Source organism: Anas acuta, chromosome 4 (assembly GCF_963932015.1).
Source record: "Anas acuta chromosome 4, bAnaAcu1.1, whole genome shotgun sequence".
Lineage (NCBI taxonomy): Eukaryota > Metazoa > Chordata > Aves > Anseriformes > Anatidae > Anas > Anas acuta.
This window is the reverse complement of record NC_088982.1, coordinates 70,149,183-70,176,547: the sequence shown is the minus strand read 5'-3', so window position 1 is coordinate 70,176,547 and position 27,365 is coordinate 70,149,183. Positions and strand designations below refer to the sequence as shown.

Here is a 27,365-nt window from a genome sequence, read left to right as displayed (position 1 = left end):
TCGAAGGCCTTTGCTGTTCCACCCCCTGCAAACCTACAACCTGGACGTGCCTTTTGGCCCAGGCCCTATTGGCGTTGAAAAGGAGAAGGATAGGCTTTTCTTGGATCCGGGAAGAATGGGATACAAAAGGGCCGAAGAATGGAAAAGGGAAACTGTTACAGAACTTAAAGGGTTGCTTGTTACCTATCCTGATTGTACGTATGTATAGGCATACTCGGGTTAGTATGTAAAGCAATGCCTTTTATTTAATATTTATTTATTTAATATTTGGAATGTTTGATGTTCGTGTGTGCGTGTTGGTGGAGCACAGTTCAGAGTTGAGACTTGATTTATAACCGAGCTTAAACGAGCCCAACTTCAGTGTGAGTTTCAGATACCTCATTTCTGGGGGTTCTGTGGGCTCCTTGGAGCCGCCTCTCCCTCCGCCCCGTCCCTCAGCCCCGTCCCTCCCCTCAGCCCCGCCCCCGCCCCCGGCAGCAGCGGCGCGGGCCAATAAGAGGCGGCCTCGGGCCCCGTTCGAACCCGGCGGCGGGTCCGAGGGGCTCCTGAGGCGGCTCCTGAGGCGGCTCCTGAGGCGGCTCCTGAGGCGGCTCCTGAGGCGCCGCGGGGATGGCTGACGAAGGGGCCGTTACCGTCTGCGTGCGGCTGCGGCCGCTGCTCGCCAGGTGAGGGCGAGGGCGAGGGGCTGGGCGGCGTGGGGGTGCGGGTGGAGCTGGTGAGCTTAGCGGGGGGCTTTGTCTCGTAGGGAGAGCGCTCTGGGGGACGAGGCGGCGCCTCACTGGAGGAGCGAGGGGAACACGGTCTCAGAAGTGAGCGGTGCCCGAGCCTTCAGCTACGGTGAGTGTGTGGGAAGGAGCAGCTGGGGCTGCCGCGGGCCTGCGGGATGTGCGGCTGCAATGCGTCCTGGCACTGCTGCCCGTGGCTCGTGTTGCTGTGCCCGGGCTCGTCATGCTTCGGGTGTGGTGTTTGTGTGGCAGTGCTGACCAGGAATTCTCCTTGGGGAACCAACGTCCTGCTCTCGGTGCCTGTTCCTGTGCTGGGCTGCACTGCGGGGTGTTTTTGAGCTGGGCGCTGTTGATCTGGAAGCGAGGTGGCAGATGCCCTCTGTAGTGCTCCCATTTCAGTGACAAGTGGCTGCGCTGAGCCCAGAGCATTGGGATGAGCCCAGAGCACTGGGATGACGTGCACGTGAGATCCTTTTGCTTTCGGCATCTTCCTGCTGCTCCACCGTACTGCCTCCAGACACGATTTTTCCAAGGCTTGTCAGGCTTACAGTCCTGATACATAGATCAGCCTTAACCGTTTTTAGGGTTCAATGGGACGACTGCATCTGTCATTCTTAGTTTCTTTGAGGCTCTGTTGTCTTTGCATCATCACTTTTGGTGTTGAGTTTAATCTTTTGTTCCTGAAGGCTGGCACAGTAGTGACACAACTGTGTTTTATGTTTAAATCATCCTGTAAAGACCCTGTCCATGATACAATAATTGAAGTCAGCATTGCTGAATAAGATGACGGTGTGTTTCTGATCTGCAGTGCAATGTTCTCATGTGCTTTCTTTCCTTTTTTTTTTCTTTAGATCGTGTTTTTCACGCAAGTGACAACACACAGCAATTGTACGAAGGTGTAGCTGTTCCAATTATACAATCAGCCGTGCAAGGATACAACGGTAGGTTGTACAATTGTGTTTTAATCCTATTTGTAATGCAGTTTGGAAATAGTCGGTAAGGCTTAATCATCTTCCTAGGCACAATCTTTGCTTATGGACAGACCTCCTCAGGGAAGACGTACACCATGATGGGGAATGAAGATTGTGTAGGCGTTATTCCTAAGGCAATCCAACATGTCTTCAAACTTATTTGTGAGGTGAGTAACTCCATGAAATGGAGGTGACTGAAAGGACTACCAATATTTTTGAATGTTAAAGGAAAACTAATTTTAGCATTAAGGAGTTTGTGAAGAAAATAAACAGTTTATATTGGAGGATATGTTGCACTCACTTTGCTAAGCTTGCAGAGATGCCATTGGTTTTAAAAAGTAAAAAAATGTGAAATAGTTGGAATCAAATCAGTAACAAAACAGTTGCTTTTAAGCTTGCCAATACATTACACTTGAATTACAAGCTTAGGCAAGGTGATGTGCAGCTTTCTTCTTTGTTTTTCTATTTTAAATCTTAGCTTCAAAATACTAACAATATTAATGACTTTATTCTTCCCGCTTAAAAAAAAATTGAACTTACTTCAGGCTTTCAAAAGAATCGTAAGCCAGACTGGTCAATGCTAATAGTTCGAGAGTTGTCTGGAATCTAGGTATAACATGGGATAAACCTGCTAGAAAGGATTCACTGGGTCTGCACCCAGGACATAGGACACTGGCTGCCTAAGCATAGGACACTGAATCCCTCTGTGCCGGGGAATGGACTAGCAGATTGATGTGAGCATATCAGGAGCAGTATGTAAGGCACTGACTTCAGGTGACAAAGCTGCTCCTGATGGCTTTTGGGTAGTTTAAGTCCACTAGAGACAGCTGTCGTTAACCCTGGACTTTGAATGTACAAGGCTGTCGGTTCTTCTGAGAAGGTGAAGTGGCTGTGCTATGTCTGGTTCTTGTCCGGCTGTCATCTGTATGGACATGCATGAGATCCAGCTGGATTGATATCGCATAGCATATCATCAGATAGCCAAATATGTATTGTGTCCTCACTGTTAAGTTGGGAAGGCTTCTGTGCAACTCATTGCAGCACTCCAGGGGCCCAAATCCTGTTATGTGGTAGGAAGTAAGGAGAAAGTACAAATTGAAATGTTATTTGCAGAGTATTTCACAGAATCACAGGATTTCTAGGTTGGAAGAGACCTCAAGATCATCGAGTCCAACCTCTGACCTAACGCTAACAGTCCCCACTAAACCATATCCCTAAGCTCTACATCTAAGTGTCTTTTAAAGACTTCCAGGGATGGTGACTCCACCACTTCCCCGGGCAGCCCGTTCCAATGTCTAACAACCCTTTCGGTAAAGAAGTTCTTCCTAACATCCAACCTGATTTGCTTCTGCCTTGAGTATTTTGGGTTATCAATATTGGTTATGTGAAATGTTCACTGCTCCTCTGAGGTGCAGAATACCTTAGGGTCTACAAAAGTATTTAAAGCCAAGTAATTATTTTTTTTCTTTCTGCAAGTGCCAATATTAATTGCGTGTCTAAATACAGCATAAACTTTGTAAATGAAATTCACATTCCTCTGGCCCTGACTACCTACTAAGTGAAGATTATTAATGCTCATTTGTGATAGACTTTGATTCATTTGGGTTATTCTAAAAGACTTGATACTGGGTGCTGATGTGTCACAGTGCATTTTGGTACTGGCGATTTAACTCTGGACAATCCCTCTGAGCATAACACAACACCTTGACATGTTGAATAAAACAACATTTAGATACGTCTTCAAGAAAGAAAATACTGTGTAATACCTAGGTCTCCGACTGAAAGAAGGCTGCAATATAAATCGGAGTTTGTTCATTCTGGGCCAAGTTATCAAAAAGCTTTGTGACGACCCTTCTGGGTAAGTGCTTGTGTTGACATACCTCTTTTTGGACAAGTCACTGATAAATTAAGAAGTTAAATCTCTTTAGACATTGTCGCGTTAAAGGGGTGTAGCTGATTAACCGTTACGGGTCCGGTTGGATTCAGAGTACTGAACCAGTCGGACATTCACCAAAACTGGGGGTCCGTTCGGACATTCACCAAAAACGCAATAACCACCTGGGGGTCCGCTCAGACATTCACCAAAAACGTATTAACCACCTGGGGGTCCGTTCAGACATTCACCAACAATGCATTAACCGTCTGGGGGTCTGGTTAGATTCAGAACACTGAACTATCACGGATAACCACCCTCACCCTAGTTGCATTAATGAGAGCTATCACAATGCAATCAAGTATGGTTTATTACAGCAACAGATAATCAGGTTCTTTTGGATTGCCGGTGATAGTGACTGTCTGCAAAAGCAAGCTAGTATGCATGAAATACACAGGTGTTACAGGGGTTCTAGGTGCGGGTTCTAGGTGCGGGTTCTAGGTGCGGGTTCTAGGTAGGTGTTACAGGTGCGCAGCCTAGAAATAAACGCGTTAAAAGGATCAAAGACTCTATAGAGATTTATAAGCAAATATTCAGATCTCACCCAAAGGCGTCCCAATGGGGGGGGAAGAGAGGCTCAGCCCGTCGACTGATCCCAGGAGTCAGGAGGTCCTAAGGATGTTGTATGTCCTTGGGATGGTATCTCCCCTGACGATGGTATCTTCCCTAACATCCCCTCTCTCTTGGGCCAATTTATATTATTTTCTATCTTTTAGGTGGAGCTTGAGTGGCTCTAGTCAAGCATATCTTAGTTATGATTGGTGTAAAGTTTTCCCGTTTCCGTTTAAAGTAATAGGCTCCGAGAAATTCAGGGCGCATGCTCAGTGAGGGGTGGTCGCACCTTGGAGGCGGGTAGCTTTTGGGATGGAGGTGTGTTTTGGTATTATAATGATATTATAATGAGCAAAAAGTACACTAGGGTACAGCATTTGTCAAAACATGACAGGTCTTTGGCTTAGGGTGGCAAAAAGTGCAGCTTTGTGCACAAGAACAATCGAGGCCCCACCTGATTACAGAGCCTAGCCGTGGTGTCTCCACTCCACTCTACGCTCCGTGGTGTTCCTTAGAGCTAGCACACCAAGTTTCCCCAGCGCGATAGCATCTAAGGTTGGGAGCCTAGGGAATGCTCAGGTAATGCAGTTATGCCCTACCCTGAAAGCCTCTTCAATGCTGTACCTTTTCCTTAAAAGTGTGAATGTTAGTTTTATTTTCCTAGTTACTTCAGGCATTTACACCACAGACATCAAATAGTATTCTATATGGCTCTCCTAAATGTTCTGTCACCTTAAGACAATACTGTTTTTTCATAGAAAAATGACTTTTTAAATCTGTTTTCTTACTTTCCCCTCAGTTTCATAAATTACCGTGACAGCAAGCTGACTCGAATTCTACAGAACTCTCTTGGAGGAAATGCTAAGACGGTTATTATTTGTACAATCACTCCTGTTTCTTTTGATGAAACACTCAGTACTCTTCAGGTAAACCTTCTTGCATGTTGTCAAGCATCATTCTGACTCTAGACTTTAATATTGATGGCTTGGGGTGGGGGGAAAAATGTGACGGGCAGGGGTCTTTAGTCACTGGAACCTTCTGAAGGTCCTCTGCACTTGGGACATGAAATGTGTTTATTTTGTACTCTGCGTGTTCTCTCAGTCACATTGTTGTACTAGTTTGGCTAGCTAGAGCTTTTTGGCAGTTCGACAACATTTTAGACAGCTTCTACAAGAAGAGAGGGTAAATGAACTAGTGATGAACTTTAGGCAGGATTGTCTTCCTTCTGGTGCTCTCTAGATCTTTATATTGAAAAATAATTAGGTGTGGTTTTGCTTAAGCACACTTTTCTGCCTGTTGTGGTTCCGCTCAAGTGTGCATCCGAGCTCCACCACAAGCACTCTCTCACTCCCCCTCCTCAAAGAGGAATGGGAGAAAATATGATGAAAAGGGCTCAAAGGTTGAGATAAGGACTAGAAGATCACACAGGAATTATTTTAACGGGCAAAACAGACTCTGCATAGGGAGACAGTAAGATTTATTGCTTATTACTCACAAGCTAGAGAAGTGAGAAACAAAGGAAAGAAACCAAAAGCACCTTTCCCCCCCCCCCCATCCACCCTCTTCCACCTCCTCCCCCCGAGCGGCGCAGGGGAACGGGGGAATGGGGGTTATGGTCAGTCTACAGCACTTCTTCTCTGCCGCTCCTTCTCGGTCACTCTCGTCCCCTGTGCTGTGGGGTCCCACCCACGGGATGCAGTCCTTGATGAACTGATCCGGTGTGGGCTTCCCACAGGCAGCAGCTCTTCCAGAACTGCTCCAGATATGGGTCCGTACCACAGGGTCCATCCCTCAGGAGAAAACTGCTCCAACCTGGCTCCCCTACGGGCAGCAGCTCCTGCCAGGTCACCTGCTCCTGCGTGGGCTCCTCTCCACGGGCTACAGGTCCGGCCCGGAATCTGCTCCGGCAGGGGTCTTCCACAGGCAGCAGCCTCTGTCGGTGCAGGGCCACCTGCTCCACCGTGGGCTCCTCCACAGGCTGCAGGGGGACATCCTGCTCCGGTGTCTGGAGCACCTCTCCCCCTCCTTCTGCACTGACCTTGGTGCCTGCAAGGCTGTTCCTCACTCCTCAACCAGAGTTGACTAGAGTAGAGCTCTCTGGATGTAATGCTATTTCTCTTATTTATTTTTTGAGTGATTAGAAAACTGAAATTCCTGTTTAAACTTCTCTTGCTGCTAATGTGAATTCTAGAATTACTGGAAATCGTATTTGACACAACTAATTTTAGTACTTGTCAGTGAAGTGTACAGGCGAGGACAAACCCAGTTCTTGTTTTTCTCCATCACTACGGATTCAACAGTTAACTGAGACGCTAAATAGTGTATCAAGTGCAAAAGACCAGCTATTGGCTGAAAGAACTAGTCATTCTTTTCAACTTAAAGAACAAATCTCATCCACTACTGAAGAAAAAGATGAGCTACAAAACCTTCTTCAGGACATCAGGTCTGAGCGGGACCAGCTCAAGATGGAATTGCAAAAATCCTCTGAGATGGTTGGTGTTGCAAGTTGCACACCTAAGTTAGGAATAATTTATCTTCTTGAATGGTACTTAAAAGTACCATGTGCACAAGTCGATGGGGCCGGATGGGATCCACCCAAGGGTACTGAGAGAACTGGCAGAGGAGCATACTGAAGAAAAATGGACACAGGAATGAATCACGAACTAAGCTACGGTGAAGCTTCTCGAACTTCTCTGGCATTCCTGCAAGAGTCCTCGTCTGGGTGGCTTGTATCTTCAGTTCTTTCCAAATCAACATTTGCCGAGGCGATTGGCTCCAGGGCAGACGCGTGCGAGCAGGCAGGGCGCGAGGGAAGGGCAGAGCACTCCCCCCGCCCATACAAACACCTCCTTACCGACAGCCATTAGCTAGGCTGCAATGGTCTCCGCCAGGCACGGTGCGCTCTCCAGGAAGTCGGTGCACACCCAGACCGACTACCTGTTAAAAAATGCAGCAGTTCAGGCCACCGGATGCAAGGAGGGTACGAGCCTGTTGCTGCCATTGGCAGGAGGCAGAGAAACTGCGTGCGTGAGGTGCGAGCAGGTGGATGACCTGATCCGCATGGTGGCAGAGCTCAAGGAGGAGGTGGAGAGGTTGAGGGCTATCAGGGAGTATGAGCGGGAGATAGACTGGTGGAGCAACTCCTTGCAGGGCCTCAAGGAGAGGTACTAGGGTAAGACACCCCAAATGGGGGTGGACCCCCTGCCCTGTCGCTGTCGGGCAGAGGGGGGGGGATCTGGGAGTTGAGGAGGAATGGAGACAGGTCCCTGCTCGACATGGCAGGCGATGCCCTCCCCTTCCAGCCCCACCTTCCCAGGTGCCCTTACGCAACAGGTTTGAGGCCCTGGAGCTCGAGAGACCGGTGGGTGAGGAAGAGGTAGCAAGTGTTCCTAGGAGGATGCCTAGGGCAAGGAGGTCGACTCCACGCCTCAGGACTGCCTCCATCAAGAAAGACAGAAGGGTTATTGTTTTGGGAGACTCTATCCTTAGGGGAACAGAGGGCCCTATTTGTCAGCCTGACCCTACCCGTAGGGAAGTCTGCTGCCTCCCTGGGGCCAGGGTCAGGGACATTGCCAGGAAGCTTCCCAACCTGGTACGCCCCTCTGATTATTATCCTCTTTTGATAGTCCAGGTGGGCAGTGACGACATTGAAGACAGAAGCCTGAAGGCTATCAAACAAGACTTTAGGGGGCTGGGACGGTTAGTGGATGGAGCAGGAGTACAGGTGGTGTTTTCATCCATCCCTACGGTGACAGGGAGGGGTACAGAGAGGACACGGAAAGCCCACCTGTTAAACACATGGCTCAGGGGCTGGTGCCAACGCAGAAATCTTGTTTTTTTCGACTTTACTCGGCACCCGGCCTGATAGCCGCAGATGGGTCCCTATCTTTTAGGGGAAAAAGGATCCTGGGCCAGGAGCTGGCAGGGCTCATTGAGAGGGCTTTAATCCCCCCAGGACGAGGGGGAATGGGCTAAAGTTGCGCCAGGGGAGTTTTAGGCTGGATGTTAGGAAGAACTTCTTTACTGAAAGGGTTGTGAGGCATTGGAACAGGCTGCCCAGGGAGGTGGTGGAGTCACCATCCCTGGAAGTCTTTAAAAGACGTTTAGATGTAGAGCTTAGGGATATGTTTTAGTGGGGACTGTTAGCGTTAGGTCAGAGGTTGGACTCGATGATCTTGAGGTCTCTTCCAACCTAGAAATTCTGTGATTCTGACAGAAATGGACAGCAAAAGACTTGTAGCAAGCCATGGGATTTTTGCTGTTTCGAAAAATCCCTCAACAATTCCCCCCCTTTTTTTTCTCTTCTTCTTCGAGCAAACCAAGCCTGATGTAACAGTTTTGCTAGTAACCCTATAACCACTTTTATCACAATACAACACATAGTGATGATTGACACTACCACAAACAGAATCCTTAATCCCTCTTTGACTAATCCCAGTAACTATCTATGCATCGTTTCAAACAAATCAGTGAACCATTGATTGAAAGGATTGATACCATATTGAATCTTTCTCATGTGCTGTTTCAGGAAAGTAATGGATTTGTGAATTGACTCATTATGATCAAAAAGGTTTAAACAGCACATTCGCTTGGAGTCCTCCCCCCCATGGCTTTGAGCCAAAAGCAAGATGTCAATTTTACAATCCTGTAAAAGCACATGTTGCAGACTATTTTGATCTGGTAACATCTCCTCGAGTATCTCTGCCGGGGCATGGGCTTACTTCTCAGCCCAGCATACCAATTTTTCTAAGTTCTTAATTGCGGCCACAGATGCCACTTCTGGCACTAAAATTGCCAATGCCGCTCTAGCTGTAACACCAAGCAATTCAACATTATCATTGCAATCCGGTGCAAGCAACGCCCATTTATGTCTGGTGACCTCACACAACTGTAACAAGCTAGGAGCAAATATAGTAGGTTTATCTAAGTAACACGGACATCTGATAGCATTTGCAGGGATACCTTGCCAGGCCCTATCCCCGCAAAGCAGAAAAACATCAGGAGGTAAGGCCAAAGCTGTACAATTGTTACAAACACTGTAGTTGTTACCCCTTCCCTCCGTGCCATAAGCCCCTAAACCCTGCCTAGCAGTGTCATTGTAATCACAGGTGTTATTTGTATTTCTGTACCCATGTGGCCCTTTCCAGGTTCCTGTAGCAGGATCTCGGTAATTCATTCTTATTCGTGGTAACACATTTGGTGCTGCTCTATTTATTCTTTGAAAATGAACACTTGCAGGAGGGTCTTCTCAGTCCCTAGTCACACATAAGTGATTCAAGACACCCAATGCCTCAGACAATCGTTCATCGATGTTTCTGATCTCTTTTAATCTCACTAATTGTTCCTTTAAAACCTGATGTGATTGTTCAACCATCACTTGGCCTGTGGGAGAAAATGGAACACTCATTTTAGGCTGAATCTGTAGGAAAATCCATTCCAGAACTCGAAAATGCTGCCCTATCATTCCACCCTTGCCATCACCTCTGTCACTTACACTACTCCTATTACCCGTGCTGTTAGTGTCAGTGGCATCCTCCTGGTACCATTTCTGTCTTTGTTGCCCCTTACTCTCCCCCTTTTCTTTTTGCCACTGACCATTCACCACAAATGGATGAGACACATGATTGCTAGTTAGGAAAGAGAGTGTAACGTCTGCTATACGGCTGCAGGCAGTGCCAGCTGCAACCTTAGAAGCTGTTTGTGACAGAGCCTGCCGGTGGGCATTTGGCAGTGTAATCCGTGGCTCTGCACTCCTGCCCCGCAATAAAGGCAGTAATAGAACTAAGTCACCATTAGTAATCCGTAGAATGTGGCAGCCCCATGGAATGTTATCCAGGAACATAGTTATAACACCGATCTGGGGACAAATAGTCTTTTTTGCATTGCAAGATATGCCTCTCGTAAACAGAATACCAGAGAGAAGCAGCACAGCTGCTGCTGTCTCCATGGTCATGCCAGACAGACTGCAGGGTCCTGATCTCTGCCCCTCTATGTGCCCACTCGCCACACGGTGAGGGTCGGCTGCCGGTGTCCACTGACGCCTCTGGTCTCCCGTAGCAACTCAATCCCGGCTGTCCCGCATCCCCCCACCATTCCTTTGTTTCCCTGCCTTTCCCCCCCTTTCCCCCCCCCCCCGTGTCTCACCACAAGTCCTGTGTCCGGGTCAGTGCTTGGAGTTTCTCAATGTCTCTCAGGTGTTCCGGCTTCTGCCAGGGCTCTCCGTGTCTCTCAGAGCCGTCCATGTCTCTGAAGCGTCTCTCAGGGCTCTGTGTGCCTCCGAAGTCTCTCCGTGTGTCTCAGGTCTTTCAGCGTCGGTTGGGTCTCTCAGCTTCTCTCAGGGCTCTCCGTGTCTCTGAAGCCTCTCTGTTTCTGTCAGATCTCTCAGTGTCTCTCAGCATGTCCGGGTCTCAGCCTGTTCAGGCCCCATATGTTGCAGGAAGCACAGCCGAAAGCACAACAGACACCAGTAGGGTCAGATCATGCTCCATTTTATTACCTGAATAGCCTGACTTTTCTAGTGAACTTAACAGGGGCGGATAGTGTCTCACTCAAGATTATTGGTCAAAAGCACTCAGACAAACAACCACAAGAAAACAACCCCACCTGCAAGAAAACAACCCCCTTGTGATTAGCAGTCACGTAGACCTTGCCCTTGAAGCCAGCTACTGGCAACAATATTTTTCTGAATTCCTCAATTGGGCAGTGTGGGAACACTGTCATGGGGACTTGGTTTGCTCAGCTGCAGCAAGCCATGGGATCTTTGCTGTTTTAAAAATCCCTCAACACTTCCTTGGACCACCACATAATTTTGGAAGCTTTTTTTTAACCTAACAATCATTTTTAATGAATATTTGACACACTAATTCTATAACGCTTTTAAAAATAAAGGTTAGTATAGTCACTCACCAAAAGATCTCAACCAGCTTGTTGGGTTTACTGACCTTTGGAAAAAGGAAGTTTTATGCTCATTTGCTTTGGTATGCTTGCTGGGATTGTAGTCTAACTGGTAAATTTCTCTACACCAACGCAGTTTCATGTTGAAACACCAAGATGCTGCCATCTAGCGAAACTCAAGATTTTAAGTGGGATTTTCTCCTGCACAGGTTAGGAATCAAAGAGGATCATGAACGTTAGCTATCCATTCCCCCACAAAGAATGCAAGAAATTAACAGGATTCTCACCAAAAAAGGCCACAACAATGTTCTTCCCCAAGCAATTGCTCTTTATCCATCATCAAATTTTAAGCTAGGACAATACTTGAAAAATAATTTCTTAATTGTTGATTTACTAAAGTAGCCGTTCTTAAATTTATATCAGTGTTTAACTTAGATCTGTTAAGGCAGTTAACATCATGAGACTCAAAGATTCTATGACAAAATTGAATTATAAGCCAGATCCAAGGCCACCCTAATAGTTTTCTTAATGAATTCAGAAAGCTGCCTGAATTCCAGCTGGGCACATTTCTGTGGGAAAACCTGGACACGCACACAGGCACGTTCGGTCACATTATGCCACTCTTGAACTGTAACAGCTTTCTAAGGCTTTGAAAATCAGCTCCCCAGTTAACAAAGTACCTAGGTTTTCTAGAATCATTTATTCTCCTGTCCCTAGCCTTACAACTAACAAATTCAGACACATGCAGGAATACACAGCAACAGCTCTTATCAGCTCAACCACCAGAAAAATCTATAAATCTAGAAATGTTCTAGCAAGCAATTAATAAATATCCTGAAACTGTGAAGAAAAAAACAAACAAAAAAAAAAAAAACACAAGGTAGACACCTTGCTTTTCTCTTCTGGAAGGAAAAAGTCAGCTTAAAATGTATTCTTTTAATAAAATACCAGAATGAAAGAAGTGAAAAAAGTGTGGTAGCCAAAGGAAATATCGTTCAATAATAATGGGAAATTGCAAAGAAAAAATGGGACAACTTGCATTTATCACTGCCAGGAAAATGAATTATTCCTACATATCTATGGCTGTGACAGGAAAGGAAACAGTGCAGTGCTGAGTTCAGCAACGGTATTTAGAACTTGTGTATTTTTAGCTAGAAATTGTTATAAGCTTTCCATGACAAAATTTTGGAAATATGAATGTTCACAACTTCATAGTAGTTGCAGTAGTTGGCAATTTTTGGCTATTCAAGGTGAATAGATAGTTGGGTCTTCAGTAAGGATTGCAGAAGTACCCCTGTCAGGCAAACAACCCTTGTGTTACTCTTCCAATCCCACTAACTGCAGTGCATCCAGCAAAATGATGCAAAATCATTTGCCTATTAGTCTGGCTATCCCAAAATGAAGTACTTAGGAAGAGATCTGGTAATGTTCAGAGTTTCATTCCTATAAAATAAAGACAAGACTTTTGATACAAAAGTCTTTGTTCGGTATGACACTGACAGTTCATGATGATTTCATTCTTAAAGGAGTTCATCTCAGGTGTTGAGTGCCAAATTTCTTCTAGCTTGGAGGAAGGGAAGGATCAGTCTTCTATCTAGACTTCAAACATTTCCTGATAGAGCAAAGATTCAGTTAGAAAGAATTAAACAAACACTGATGACACAGATTTGTGCAACAGTAATTCGCTGCACAAACTGACTGCAGAAAGCTGTAAGACAGACAAGCAGCATAATAATGATGAAAGGGGTAAGATTACTATCAAAGACTGTTTTTAGACTGAATATTATAATCAGCATCCCCAAATCATACCATCATGTCTCCACAAAACCGAAGAGGCCAGCAGATATATTTTGAGATACTTAAAATTTATTGTCAAAACAAACCTTATACAGGACGTACAAGTAAGTTTCAAAATTCAGGTAAGCAGGATAGCAAAACAGTCTGCCATACAGCCGTAATTACAATTTATTTTTCACTCACTAGAGTAACTGCAGCATCAATTAGATCCATTGGTTACTGCTTGGAAAAAAATATTCAGATGTCACACTCCAAACAGGAAAGAGAAGTATGCTCAAAGATGATGCAAAATGCAAAGTTACTCCTGGCACCATAATTGACAGAGCTGCAGAAATATTGCATAGCGTTTAAGAGAAGTCCTTGATTTATTTTGTGCCTTAAAAAGGGAAAGTGCGCAATGCAGAGGTTAAAGTTGTAGTAAAATGCAGTTTCCATGGTCTCAAAAAAAGAGACAGTATAATACTTCTATATTGAGAAACAAAAAGTAACTAGTGAGAACAGAGAGATGTTGATTTGGAAAGAACTGAAGATACAAGCCACCCAGACGAGGACTCTTGCAGGAATGCCAGAGAAGTTCGAGAAGCTTCACCGTAGCTTAGCTTGTGATTCATTCCTGTGTTCATTTTTCTTCAGTATGTTAGCCCTTCTTTTTTTGCTATCCTGAAGATAACCAAAGAAGAACATCAGCAGCAGGTTGCAGGCAACGTGACTGCTTTTTAAGTTTTGTTCTTGTACTGCAGCTTTGCCAGCTGGGGGAAGCAGCAGCAGCTCCAGGACAACAAGGGAACTGCAGCTGCCAGAGCTCTTCCCACAGCTGATGATTTAACCCGAAGAAACTGTCTTCCATAGAGGCGGATTCTGGATGTTACCACTGCAAAGGCAGCTTACAACAGAATACCTTCACTGGGTAGTACAATCAGGGGCTTCATCTTTCTCTGAAGCTCCAAGCCACTGGCTAAGAGGTTCTTCTTTGAGCTCTGTTCCTGCAGGTGGCACATCTATAGAGAAGACAAGAACATTACAGTAATGCTTTCCCAGTTTCACAATTAGTAGGAATACTGCAATTTAATCTCGACTAGGGTTTTAATAGTCAGCTACCAAAGCTTGCCTCCAAGAAGCATGGTGCTGCTAAGAAGTCTGTACTAGCATTAATGTGACCATCACAAGAAATGCAATGAGTAATTCTTTCTGGAAGCCTGCCATTAATACCTTGAAAACTTGTTAAGTCTTTAGTATGTCTGCTAGGGCCTTATTGGAGCTGCTAGAAGTGAGTTGATGAGGGCAGTAGTGCTAATGTGCTAGCACTGACGACTAGATTTCCCCAGAAGTTGCCAGGCCAGAGATGAGACAGCCTGACTAGGGCAGCTGTTACTGCAGCTAGAAGCTGCCAGACTAGGAGATTTCACATCGAAGACTAAAATCGACTACTTCAAAGAAATTTAGAAAAAAAGTTAACCAGCAGTTAACTCTGAATAGATGACTGAGCAACCTGTGGGGATCAGTTTTGCCAGAAGCAGATATTTAACTCAGGTAACGTCAGAAAGCAAAAGATGTTATAGCATCATTTGTCTGGTAGGAACAATACTCTGCCCAGTCACTTTGAAGTGATCGATCATCAACACTTTCACTGCAACAAAAGAAATATAAAGTCTGCCTAATCTTCATGAATGTTTCAAGTATGTGGGTGCTGTACAGCACATATAATCTTTTTGGCACCAGCTGGTCAGCCCTTCCACCAAGGTATTAACAAGGCATTCAAGAACAGTTTCCGTGAGAATTTTGGGACTGAATGCAGGAAGCACAGGACACCTACTTTTAATTGAAGACCCCTCCTTATATTTTGCCTCTCCTAATCTTAATCAGACACCATATTACATACCTGTTAGCGTACCTAAATTGGAATTATCAAAGATATTTGTTGGAGGCGACAGTTGCGGAGGCCTTGATGCATCCGGAGTCACCGTTTCCTGAGAAATAGGCTCTTTGAAGGACGGAATTTGCTCTTTAAGGGAATCTGACACTGTCTTCCTTGGAGACCTTGGTACTGTCTCTTGAGTAGTCTCTCTCGACGATTTTTCTTTCAATTTTAGTGCTCTCTCTTTCCATTTTCTAAGTTCGTCTTTCAATTGAGCCTCATTACTGAACAGGGGAAAAAAAAATCACCAGCATTTAATTACAGAAAACATTAAACAACTCTTTTAAGTCAAGAAAAATGCCTGACAAGACAGTTCCTGCATGTTCCTGTATGACAATTCCCTTGACATACCACAGACATGGCAATGCAAGCCCCCTACCACGACCAAACATGTATTCTTAGTTTTGGAGGCATCATTTTCTTTTTTTCTTCCCAAAAGCTAAAGAGATCCAAACAAAATGTGTTTTCCAGGTATTGATAAAAAGCATTTAAAATTCCATTCTCATGGAAAAAAAAGACAAACAATTTAAAGCTTCAAAACCATCAAGAAGTATACATGCATACATCACCACCTTTAAAAGTTTAGATTTGCTAGACTCTTTCACATCTTCCAATTAAAAATTCTTCATTTCTACAGATGTCCAGAAAAGAAACTGTAACAGCATAGGTTAAAGAGAAATGACTTAGTTAACGTGGCGCTTATTATCTTTATGCTTACCTTAGTAGATCATCAATTTGTTTCTTCAGCTGCAAGTTCTCTTTCTGTAGCTTCGCTTGTTCAGATTTTAAAACAAGCACGTGTGTGCTCTGAACTATACCACTGCCACCACCACAAGTAAGGGGCTTTTGGTATTGCTGAAGAGTTTCTTTAGACACCACTAGAAAATAGTTTTATACAAAAGCACGTGTTACTTGGTCAGGGTTTAAAACCACGCCAATATTTATCTTAGCCATGCTTATGCAAAATTCCTTCCCGTAGCCTTGTGTGTAAAACCTCACTAGGTTCGAAGTATCATTACAACAGCTCTTTTCTAAACCCACCATCAGTAATCACACTGCCAGGGAGATATTAAGAAGTTTATGTGATTAGTTATATCACGATTAGAACTAGAGAACTAGAGATGGGAACGTAACCCACCACAACAGCAACCACAATCCAAGAAATAACAAACGAAACCAGACAAGAACTGCTGTGATTCTAATACAGCCTATGTGCAGCTACCGTGTTTCAGCCTTCCACCTCTTCCAAAGCATCCAACCCCTCTCATGGCCTTTTGAGGTAAAAGGCCTGCATCGAAGCCTAGAATTGAACCACACAACCTTAAAACCAGATGTTTAATATGAAACAATCCCTTATATTGATCCGGAATTTACCAGTAACGTCTTGATCTTGCTGTGCTCTTCTGAGTTCTTCTTTTAGCTTTCTTAACTGTTCTTCTTGGTGTTCTGCAACAGCTTTATAATTAGCAAGTCTGCATTGGTGGGCAGGGAGAGGGAAACAGAAAAAATTTAAGCTTAATTATTAAAGTTGCAAGAGACTTAGTTTGATTTTCATGTGTATTAACAAATACAAATGTATTTGAAGGAAAACAAAACAAACTACATCTGGCCGTCAGTTAGATTTCAGGCGAAGTACAGAAAAGCAAAAGTTAAATTATTATTATTAAATTATTCTGTGTGCATCCTTTCTCTCCATTGGAGTGTGGGGGTTAGGGAAGAGCTACCAGTTACAAACAAACAAACCAAACAAACACTTGAACTTACTGCATATCAAAAATCTTTGATTGCTTCATTCTGTCCATGTCATATCTTACCAACTGTGTTTTGAGATTATCAATTTCTTCTTTGTACAACTCAGCACCTTTATTTAATTTTTCCTGAAAATAAAACAAGATACCTACTATGAAGAAAGGATTGCTAGGTAGCACCGAATACGGGGACTGCTTGCTTTGCACTTTTACTGCAATCTGCCAGAAGTTACAGGACAGAGCTGGAAGCAGGAAGTCATTCTGGGCTAATGCCCAGATCACTAACCAGTACCATAGGACCAGTTGCCATCTGAACTCTGGTATAATGAAGACACTCCTATTTTCAGCGAGTTTTGCTGACTTGCTTGCAGATGTAATCTGGGAATCTTGAACTAGCATGCCAATAGATTACGCAGAAAAAAACAGCCCATGCTTCAGTTTCAAAATCTGAAGTTTAAGCATGTTTCAGCAATATATCAGAATCAATAAATTTAGCTTCTAATACCGTAACATGGGTTCTAAATTTTGTCTCTGAAAGCAGCACCGGTAGCACGTGAAACAGCACGCTACAACACGTGAGTAGAGTGCTTTTCTCTAAGAAAACCACACAGAACTACAAATTGACTTTACAGCGCTCTCTGCTTCCCTCGCTGTAAGAATGAAACTAGAAAATAATTGGACTCCTACCTGGAGACTCCGATTTTCTGCTAGGACAGTGCTGAGGCATTTCTCTGTCTCATTCAGTTTGGCTTCCAGCTGGGTGAGCTCACTCGTAGCTGCTTTTACTCTCATCTGTGCTTGTAACTGATTAATCCTGTCATCTTTTTCTCTGACATTTTTTTCCGCTTCCTTTACTATGTTTTCCAACTTCTGGATTTTTACTTCCATAGCCTGTTGGGATATACCAACCACTTATGAGCAGTAACACCAAACCAAGAGTTATTAACTATGTCGCTGCACAGCACAGGGGGATATTCTTAATCAAAACAAACAAAACAACAAACAAAACAGGAATTCCTATACAGTCTATAGAATTGTTCTTTTTCATCTGTTACTGTTCTGGGACATTCAACTCTAAAAAAACATGCTTTGAACACAAGTAACTGTGACATCAGAAGTATGGACAGAGGGCAAATGAGTGCAACCCCTACGAGTCATGACAGTTTTTATCCAGCTTCCAGTCTGACACAGAGACTGCTATATAGTTAATGAATATCACACTACTGGAACCTATACTTCGGAAATAACTGGGTGCGTTTACAGAGATTTATAAACTAACATCTGTGCGTGTGTGTGCACAGAAAACTGACCGTTAAATCACATCACAGGCAGAGCTCAAACTTCCACTTTTGGAAAAAAAAGAAATCTACAAAAAAAAGTCCATTGTGGGCCAGTGTATCGTGTGACAGATTTACAGTCATCAATCTTCATTTTCTTTTCAGTTGAAAGCACTCTCACTTAGAAAATAATCATAAAGTAGGTTTTCTTTAGAAAAATATTTGCACCTTTTTATCTTGTTCTGCAGCCTTTAAGCGGTTATGAAGTCTGTTGTTTTCTTCTTCTAGCAGAAGATGAGCAGAGCCACCAGGGGCCAGTTGTTCCTTAAGGGTGTTTAGTTCCTGAAGCAACTCTTCAGTCTTCTCTTTTGTCCGTTTATATTCAGCATCAGCATTTTTGCAGTAGTTGGAAGTTCTGTCATTCAACTCTGAATTCAGTGGAGAGAATGTCTGAAAAATCAGTAATGAGGAACAGATTAAATTTTGGAACCAGCTAGAAATAAGTGAAAAATCAGGAAGTTTCTTAGCCTGTATTAATTTCACATTCCGAACTCCGTTGCACATTTGAAGACAGTTACTACCAAAAATGGAACTACTGACACTCAAATGATCAGAGCGCTGGAGTACCTCTCCTATGAAGACAGGTTGAGAGACCTCGGGTTGTTTAGCGCAGAGAAGAGAAGGCTGTTTTTGTTGTAAAAGCTTTGATTCACAGAATGTCTATCAAAGAATTCTTCCTAAGAGCCTGTCAGCATTGGGAAATCCGGTAGAAGTCAAGGCTGACAAATAATTCTACAGAAGCAGCTTAACTCTTTGTCAATAGGCTGAGAGTGAGTCACAACATGTGCAGAAGGATGACGAGCTCTTCATGATCTAGCCGAAAGAACAGCACGAACAGCCCAGTAACAAGCCTATGCTGGAAGTCAAGACAACTGCTATTAAGAACTAGTCAGAAGGTAGAGGAGTCCCTCCCACAGCCTGTCTTCCAAGAGGTCTCCGATGTGCTTATTAAAAGATGTCATCTCATGAAATGCTCTTCATGATTCACCTCAGACAGCAGAACAGACTTTTTCCCAGTTGTGGGTGGTAGGAGGAAGAAAGAAGAGGGAAAGCACAGCTGAAAGGCCTCTAGGATAATTTAACTTTCTGAAGGTAGAAAAGGTGTGAGAATGTCAATTACAATTAAGCTTTATCAACAAACAAACAACAAAAAACACTTCAGCCATTTTAAAGGTGGTTTGAAAAGAACAGAATCTTATAGGCAGAAAGCCCGCAGAATGCGACTGCATCAGGCTGCCAAGTTCTACAAGGAAGGTTGTAGTAACAGTTAGGAACCTACAGTTTCTAAGATTCATTCTCTTCAAGAAAACCACACACAAAAACACCACCACATACACACAGAAAGCTGTCTCCCCGAAAGTCTTTTTAAACACAAGTTTCCAAGTTTGAATGTAGGAGGAAGAAAGCCCGTAAAAGTCTTCCAGGTATTCCTACATTTTACAGATAAATACGCCTATAGCCAGTGCTGTTGGATAAACTGAAAATAATTAAACGAGTAAACTTTAAACTAGCTTTTTGTGTCTGTTTTCAACCAGGTTACAGAGGTACTTGCAGAGTGCTTACACAAAACGTATTTCTTATTCATTAAGTTCATTTACCTTTGCTTTTGCAGTCCAGAACTTAATGACTTGTAAAAGCCTTTCATTATCTTTTCTTAGCGCTTCTTTAAGTTCTTCTGCATCACAGTGGAGTCCTGAACAAGCTTCCCAGAACCGTGCTGTTTCTTTTCCAGCACTTTCTTCCTTCTGTAACTCTGCCTCTATGCTGAGAAGTTCCCTTTCCATTTCTGCTATGTCTTTGATAATATTCTGTATAAAGAAGAGACCAAGTTTAAGCATTGCCTTGATAACTACACGTTTAATATAAATTTCGCCCCCTTAGGTATCCATACTTAGAGTAAGTCTGTTTTAACACCTAATTATAGCATATTTGCTAAGCTAAAGTGAGTTTTGCTGTACCTTACTGGGAAAATTAGAAAACAATCCACATTCCTGGGGATAGGTGGGAAGGTGAAAGGAGAAAAAGTTATCAAATTGCTTCAAAAATCATCTTAGGGTCAGGTAGTATGGATTCTAAAGGGCAAGTCAGTTAGAAACGCTTTATGAAACAGAGAAATCATTTGACGGAACTGGTAGCATTAAATAAATGTGAATTCTGTGTTCCCCTCACCGCATTGAGTTTAAACAGATAAAAACAATGCCCATCACGCTAGCACAACCACATTACGCCCTGTCTCAAAATAAACAAGCCTGTCTGAAAAGTTGTTTCAACCGCTACCTCTGCATCCGAATGCAAACTCTGCAGCACTTCGCCAACGTTTACCACTCGAGAAGGTATTTCCTTCTGGTTCAAATGAAACTCCTTGAGACACCGAATTTGAGCTTGCAGCTGATCTTGTTTTCTCTTTTCCTCAAGCAATTCCATTGCATACTTGTTCACAGTAGCATGATACTCCATTTTCTTGGAGCAAAGATGACGGAACTGGAACTGTCGTAGAAGCACAGGACATATCAGTGAGTAAGCTTCAGAACGCTACCTTGCACCCAGCTCAAATTCCAGATTTTATAATTCAGTCTATTTATTCTCCTAGCAAATAGATGTTTAGGACAACTGAAACATGACTACGAAAGCTACGTTCTTGTGGCCTATAGCAACGGCATGGGAGACTTTTAGCTGGGTCGGCATTTTCTTTTTTCAAGGAGTCCACAAAAATGAGCTTAAAAGGCTAAGACAGCCTTCTACGTATCTAGACTTTGGTTTTCAAAGTAGTTTTGTTATGCTGATTTCATCCTAGAGTTGTTAAAGGCATAGAGTATCACTGTGCTAATTTAAAGCCTTACTCTAGCCGAGTAAATCTAATCTTCAAGCCTAAACACCTCGAGCATAAAAGTTGAAAAACATCTCTTGAAATAAGAAAAACATTGAATAGTCTACATGAAGTTGGGAGATCACGTTCTTAAGAATATTTGTTAACATTTTTAGTTAATAGGTAACACTAAAATACAGCTATTTGATATTTTTATTACCAGAATTGTCCCCCCATCATCGTTCCACACTCCCACCCCTCCCAACCTAAACATCCACGGTAAATAAAGAAACTGAAACAAACAAAAAATACTATCTAGTTGGATGTGCTTCTGTTAATGCACACAAATTCTCTCTCAACCTCAATTTTTCCTGATAACTGGAATTTGTTTCTCCACTCAACTACAGATTGGGGAAGGTCTGCAAGACCATAGAAGTTAAACTACTTGGCAACTTTTCAGAACAAACATGCTCCCCCAAGGCATCTTGCACATCCTTCCTCTCCGATGAAATATGTACTCAGGGGTCCATAATTTCATTTACAGACCACAGAGTACTTCTTTTCACACCAACAGAAATGGATTAACACTAATGAAATGTTGCTGTGCAAAGTAGCTGAACTATAGTCAAAAATTAAGGTTAGCTTATCTAAATAGCTCCAGTTTTCCAGGATTGTAATGGGCTTCGTGAATGCATGACTTACAGAAAACAAAAATCAAAGCTTGAGCATATATACAGAGTCCTTGCTGTTAGAACTGAGAGCTTATTGGAAAAAGAAAGCGTGAAACAAAGCAACATGAAGCATCCACATATTCAGCATTTTAAGTCGGTACCTTGAGTCTGTCCAATAAACGCTGGAAATGAGTGTTGATTTTCTCATTTTCCATTTGGAGTCTTTTGACTTGCTTATTTTGTTCTGGTGAAAGCTGAGTCAGTATCGCAGCTATAACTGCTTTCTGGCTATTCAGATCCTCCTTCTTACTACGAGACATCATGGTGAGACACTCATACCTCTTCTCCACACTTGGGAATAGCTCCAGAAGCTCCTAAATACAAATTAAGTAAATTCAGTCACAATAAAGAAAGAGAGTCATTAGCTACGACCAGCAGCTTTACATCAGATTCCAGGTTAACCCCCACAGAATGTTTTGGTTTTACAAAAAAGAAAAAAGCTAATAGGACTAGACCTTCAAGTTTTGACTTGCCACAGGAGCGTGACAAAAGCACTAAAGCTGGGTCTGAGATAAAATTTGTTGCCTGTTCACAAGTTCGCCACCGGGACTGCCTTCAGAACGGGCTTTGAGTTGGTCTCCTGGGTCCTTTTGTGCAAGTCATGAGCAGGCCACGTAGGCCAAACTAGCTTCGAGGCACTCCTAGTGAACTGCAGCTCAGATGAGATACATGAAGCTAGATGACACTTTAAGGCACATGTAACAGCCTAAATTCATTGGCCAGTAGCACCTGCACCAGAAACAGACAAGAGCTCTCTCATTACAATACCTGTTTTTCCCCCCATCTTGTGCACTGAAGTAACGTGTGCTTTGTCAACATTAAAAGGAAAGAAAGCTTTTATACAGCAGCCCAGAACGTTTTCAATAGCCATGGGTGGCTAGGCTCAGAGTACCATCGCGATGACTTCTGTGGCGACAGTAACATTTTACAGAAGAAACTCCCCCAGGGTAGTTAAACTTCCTAGCATATATTCCCATAACCATAGATTCCATTTATTTTTTTTTTTTGTACTGGTACCTGCACACACATCCACAAACACTAACAAGGTAGCGAGAGAGGCTGTGCTAACATAGGTTTCGCAGTGTAATTCAAGTTTTTTCCCCCCTCCCCTAAAGGAGTTTCAGACTCCTTGTTTCCACCTGTGAAAGAGGTAGGAGCTCTCTAGTGACCACTAGGAAAGCTCCCAGCTACGAGTCAGAAGGGGAGACTACAATTAAAAGGTTATCAGCAGGTTTTTTTGTTTTGTTTTTTTTACTTCCCTCATTGTTAGTTCGTACTGCTGGTATAGCACAGAAACAGTGTGAATGGAGAAAGCTACGTGGCTGATTTCTCACTTTCGTTCCTTTCTTCATCACTCCTGGTGATGACTGAAGCAGCCCTCTGCGTGCTTCTGGCAGGTACAGAATGATGTCTGATCGTGCTGCACAGACGTGCAGACTGCAATGAATACGATGGCAACCTCTAAAGTATTTCATACCTCCATAAAGCTGGTTTATTTAGGCTTTTGGTAGTTTAGTAGTGGCTCTTGCATTTGTGAGAAAACATACTCAGGATTGTTAATTAACAAAGAATTAGAGGAACTTCTTACTTTGATGAGAGAAGCTATTTAGTGAAACCAATTTAATGGAAATCAATTTACTTTTGGGGGTGGGATGCACAGAAGAGAGAACTTGAGGGATTTTGAAAAACAAAACAGGGAAGCAGCTCCAAATAGAAATAGGTGATACAGGTGACTGGACAGTAAATCAAGTGAGGTGTCTCAATTGAGAAGTTCAGTTTAACTTTCCCAGGACAGGCTGCACTGTCACTGAAGAGCAACCACAAACCAACCAATCCCGTGGTGTGTAGTATCTTAGCAAGAGATGCAATCCCATTAGCACATGATGCGTAGAAGCAAGGTTTATGCTCTGGAACAAGTGGTACTAAGTTTTAACGTGTACCCTTACATAAACAGGGTCGTTTACCTTAATTTGCATGGTTTTTGCCTTCAGGCTGTCATCATCCATCTGTTCTGCGTTATCCAGTGCATCCACTTGAACAGACACGTCGCTCAGGCTTCTCTCCTTCAGTTTACTTAGAGCACGTTCCAGTTCAGCACTCGTTTCAATATACTAAAATAAATACATGCATATTTAAGTACCATTCAAGAAGATAAATTATTCCTGTCTTAGGTATGCAATTTGCAACACCAACCATCTCAGAGGTTTTTTGCAATTCCATGCTGAGCTGGTCCCGCTCAGACCTGATGTCCTGAAGAAGTTTTTGTAGCTCATCTTTTTCTTCAGTAGTGGATGACATTTGTTCTTTAAGCTGACAAGAATGACTAGTTCTCTCAGCCAATAGCCGGTCTTTTTCACTTGATACACTATCTAGTGTCTCAGTCAACTGCTGAATCTATAGGGATGGAGAAAAACAAGAACTGGGTTTGTCCTCGCCTGTACACTTCACTGACAAGTACTAAAATTAGTTGTGTCAAATACGATTTCCAGTAATTCTAGAATTCACATTAGCAGCAAGAGAAGTTTAAACATGAATTTCAGTTTTCTAATCACTCCAAAAATAAATAAGAGAAATAGCATTACATCCAGAGAGCTCTACTCTAGTCAACTCTGGTTTCCACTAAAGCAAGCGGAAAACATGTAACCTAAATGCATTTTGACTGTTTCAGGAAAGTCGAAAAACTAGCAAGAGACAAAGACAATTCCACAGTCCATCTATCTGTTCTAATCATTTGATCAACAACACATACGCTAGCTTGAAGCAATCCTTCGTTATACTGTTTGATCTACAAAGGAAGAGTTTGGCAGGTGAAAAGCAAAGAAAACCGCAGAAAGATTGAGCTGGGAAGAGCCAAGCGGCAGTATTTGCTGAATAACAGCCAGTTTGAAAGCGTGCAAAGCACCAAGGATTCGAAACCCACTGAAGTTCAAACAGCCTATGTGGTGCCTTTTAAAGTCTCAAACAACACATACAGAGTCACCATCATATCAAACCTGGACAAGTTGGACAAATCTGTGTCCATTCCAGCGGAGCAGCCAACCCAGCTGGCTTTGAGGTTGACATGAGTCCAGGATGGCACTTCTAAATATCGCTAAATAAACATTTACAAATCCTCTCGTGTTCATGCTTATGTCACACAACAGTGATAGGCTGACAATTTAAAATTCAATTGGGCTTGTCTTGAGCAAAAACTTAGCTCATCAGGGATGAAACATCAGAAAACATAATTGTGGAGTAGCTAGCTAAAAACCAAAGCTCCTAAGCTCCTCACCTTACTTGTTAGGCTGTCCTGTACAATCTCTGACCTCCTCTGAACCTTCAACAGACGTTCCTCCCTTTCTTCAGCTTTGATCTTCTCATTGCTGAGGAGTTCTTGCTGCCGCTTCAATTCGTTTTCTGTTTCAACAAGCTGCAGTAAAAACAGAAAGAGATTTAACATATCAAAACTCAGATATTAGCTGAATCTAATTCTAACACACCAGACCATTCAATATTTCATACGAGTCAAAATACTTTACAGAAACAGAAGTTGCTTTAGTTTAAAAAGTTGCATATTTTGTCTTTGAACGTTTCTCCTGAATAAAACCTACCAACTTGGAATACTGATAAATCCTCAGTATTCAATGTCAAGTATACAAAGCATGCTACAAACACGCTTTGACTTATTTTCTACAATCCCTGTTTCAGAGACGAGGAACACAAAGCAGAGATGTACCATGAGTGGGGTTCACGTTGAGAACCATCTAGAAAATAAATTCTAGACCTAACATGGAACAACTTTCGGTCAGACAGTTGCCAAAAATGCTTTTAAATTACCTTTGATTATTTTCTTTCACTAGACTTCCAAATTTCAAATGAAGTTTAAGCTTTACAGCAAGGCAACAGATACACTAAAACAGATGAATTGGAAAATAGTGGTAGCACGCGTAAGAAAATTCTTTGCCTACCACAGATTTGAATCAACTACAGATCACCGAGGTGACTTCCCTGTCTGAACAAAGACTGCTGCTCGATGGACACCACCCAACCACTTCAATTGTCATCTTCATCGTTACAAAGTCAGAGTGGCTGAGGGCAGAAGGGAACTCGAGAGATCATCTAGTCCAGCTCCCCTGCTCAGGCAGGGTTGCCTACAGCGTGTTGCAGAGGCCCTCATCCAGGCAGGTGTTGGATGTCTCCACAGGACACTCCGCAGCCAGCCTGGGCAACCTGTTCCAGGGCTCTGTTATGAAGCTACTCTTTATCCAGAAGCAAAACAGAGATACACAGAGAACTGGTCTGTTTCAGTGTCAGCTCTGGAACTCCAAAACGCACCACCAAATTCACAGAAATGCCCATTAAGCATTTGGGTAGTTGCATCCATGTTTTCTGGTTCTTCATTCCTTCCCAAATAAAGAAGTCTCAGATTTTTTGAAAGAATACATCTTCGCACAGATCCTTAATGCAATTCCCCAAGACAGAAATCAAAGCACACCGGTATCTGCAATTTGTACATATAACACTAATACTGGCAAGACAGCTGTTTTTCAAAACAGCTTCGAGATTCAGCCAGCCTTCTCTCCTAAACATTTATCGGTGTTCTACTTTAATCAAAAGATAAAGCACCTTATCAACACTCTTCTGTAGGTTAACCTCCAGTTTGTTCTTCTCTGCTTGGACAGCTTCCAGCAGTTCCTCAAACTCATCTCTCTCCCATGCTAACACAGCACATCTTTTCTCTAGTTGTTGAAGTTCATTGTCTTTGTTTTCACTTTCAGTCTTCTCTTTTAGTTCTCCCAGCAGCTGTTGCCTTTCCTTAGTTACCAAATTCAAGTCCTCACTCAACGCGTTTATCTACAAAAGTAGAAAAAACAATACAAAATCAACACATGCTATTTATCAACAGGATGTCACAGTCTACTAGCAAAAACTCATCTAGCAGACCTGCAAAACAGTACAAATTAAAATAGGTCGGTAGCTGTTATTCCCGTCAGTCCTTCAGGGGACATTCTCTAAAGCAGCTTTAAGAGTTGCTTTTGTTAGCGTACTTGCCTTCTCTTTCAGTCTGTTTATTTCTTCAGTTAGTTTTTCTTCAGTCTTTTGCTGTTTCTCTTCTCCTTCTGCTATCAAGTTCTTCTGAATAGCAGCTTGCTCTTTATGATGCTTTAGTTCTTCCTGCAGACTTTCCATTTCTGTCAGAACTTCTGACAACTGTAGAACAAAGCGTGACATGGCTGATCACCCAGTATGTCTTCCTTAAATTTTACTTACAATTCTTAACTGTCACCAGTTAAGGGAATGTTTTGTCAAGTTGTGCTGTAGCAAGATCTACAACTCTGAAGATTTCATCTTAGTTAACTGATTTTAGGTTTTGGAACAGTTAGGATCTCTGGTCTCTTCAGTATGGATAGACTATCTGAAGTTTGCTCAAATTCATGAGAGCTTTTAATTCTTATGAAAGGCTCTGCAAATCTCTTAGGAAAGATTTACCAGACTTCCCTTTACCTACTTACTAGCTCCATTTTTGTTGGCCGCGCCTCAGGTTAAGTTTGTCTGAAATACTGTGTCAACACAAACACATTTTCAGGCAAATACTTGGAACCTTGAAGTGCTACTCTGCCCCAAGAACAAGACATCAGGAAGGAGAAATACATTAGATCATTTCTTTTCCAGGTTTAGATTTCTCTTGTTCAATTTATCCTGGACTGAAATGGTAGGAGACTTCAGCCCTTTGATTTCTGTCAACTTGTATTACCTTTACTGCTCAGTGCTAAACGCAAAGCCACCGGAGATGAAAAATGTCACGGAAACTTGGGCAGTGTTTGTCCGTCAGGCAGCAAAAAACTGTTGCTAAACCCAGAGTGGCACAGTGACCAAAGGGGTGGTGAAATAAAATTAAGAAACAAGTTCCAAGATCCAGATTGGATGAGTAACCTACGTTTAGTTTACTGCTTCTGAGAACAAGTGAAGAAAGGAA

The 27,365-nt window shown here is 42.9% G+C and overlaps 2 protein-coding genes across 3 annotated transcripts in view; one reads left to right on the top strand and one right to left on the bottom strand.

The window, feature by feature from the left end:
- The first annotated feature begins 502 nt into the window (after positions 1–502).
- Positions 503–24,407, top strand: LOC137856457 (centromere-associated protein E-like). Of its 2 annotated transcripts, XM_068681860.1 has the most exons (7): positions 504–665; positions 746–837; positions 1,577–1,666; positions 1,745–1,863; positions 3,467–3,554; positions 4,981–5,107; positions 24,078–24,407. In XM_068681860.1, the coding sequence occupies exons 1-5, from the start codon at positions 610–612 to the stop codon at positions 3,476–3,478; spliced, it is 369 nt and encodes a 122-aa protein (XP_068537961.1). In that variant the 5' UTR covers positions 504–609; the 3' UTR covers positions 3,479–3,554; positions 4,981–5,107; positions 24,078–24,407. The 2 variants fall into 2 exon arrangements, with proteins under 2 accessions (XP_068537960.1, XP_068537961.1); XM_068681859.1 differs by lacking the exon at positions 3,467–3,554 and having other exon boundaries at positions 503–665; positions 24,078–24,406.
- LOC137856458 (centromere-associated protein E-like) overlaps positions 12,922–27,365 on the bottom strand; it is a 33,189-nt gene continuing 18,745 nt past the window's right edge. The window contains exons 27-41 of the mRNA XM_068681862.1: positions 26,441–26,599; positions 26,015–26,242; positions 24,681–24,818; positions 23,603–23,803; positions 23,374–23,520; positions 21,511–21,723; positions 20,150–20,359; positions 19,471–19,680; positions 18,041–18,262; positions 17,223–17,426; positions 16,552–16,664; positions 16,162–16,259; positions 15,506–15,665; positions 14,752–15,011; positions 12,922–13,870 (exon numbers count right to left, since the gene is read on the bottom strand). Of these exons, the coding sequence (XP_068537963.1) occupies positions 13,773–13,870; positions 14,752–15,011; positions 15,506–15,665; positions 16,162–16,259; positions 16,552–16,664; positions 17,223–17,426; positions 18,041–18,262; positions 19,471–19,680; positions 20,150–20,359; positions 21,511–21,723; positions 23,374–23,520; positions 23,603–23,803; positions 24,681–24,818; positions 26,015–26,242; positions 26,441–26,599 (2,661 nt within the window). The 3' untranslated portion in view covers positions 12,922–13,772. The remainder of the gene's footprint in view (positions 13,871–14,751; positions 15,012–15,505; positions 15,666–16,161; positions 16,260–16,551; positions 16,665–17,222; positions 17,427–18,040; positions 18,263–19,470; positions 19,681–20,149; positions 20,360–21,510; positions 21,724–23,373; positions 23,521–23,602; positions 23,804–24,680; positions 24,819–26,014; positions 26,243–26,440; positions 26,600–27,365) is intronic.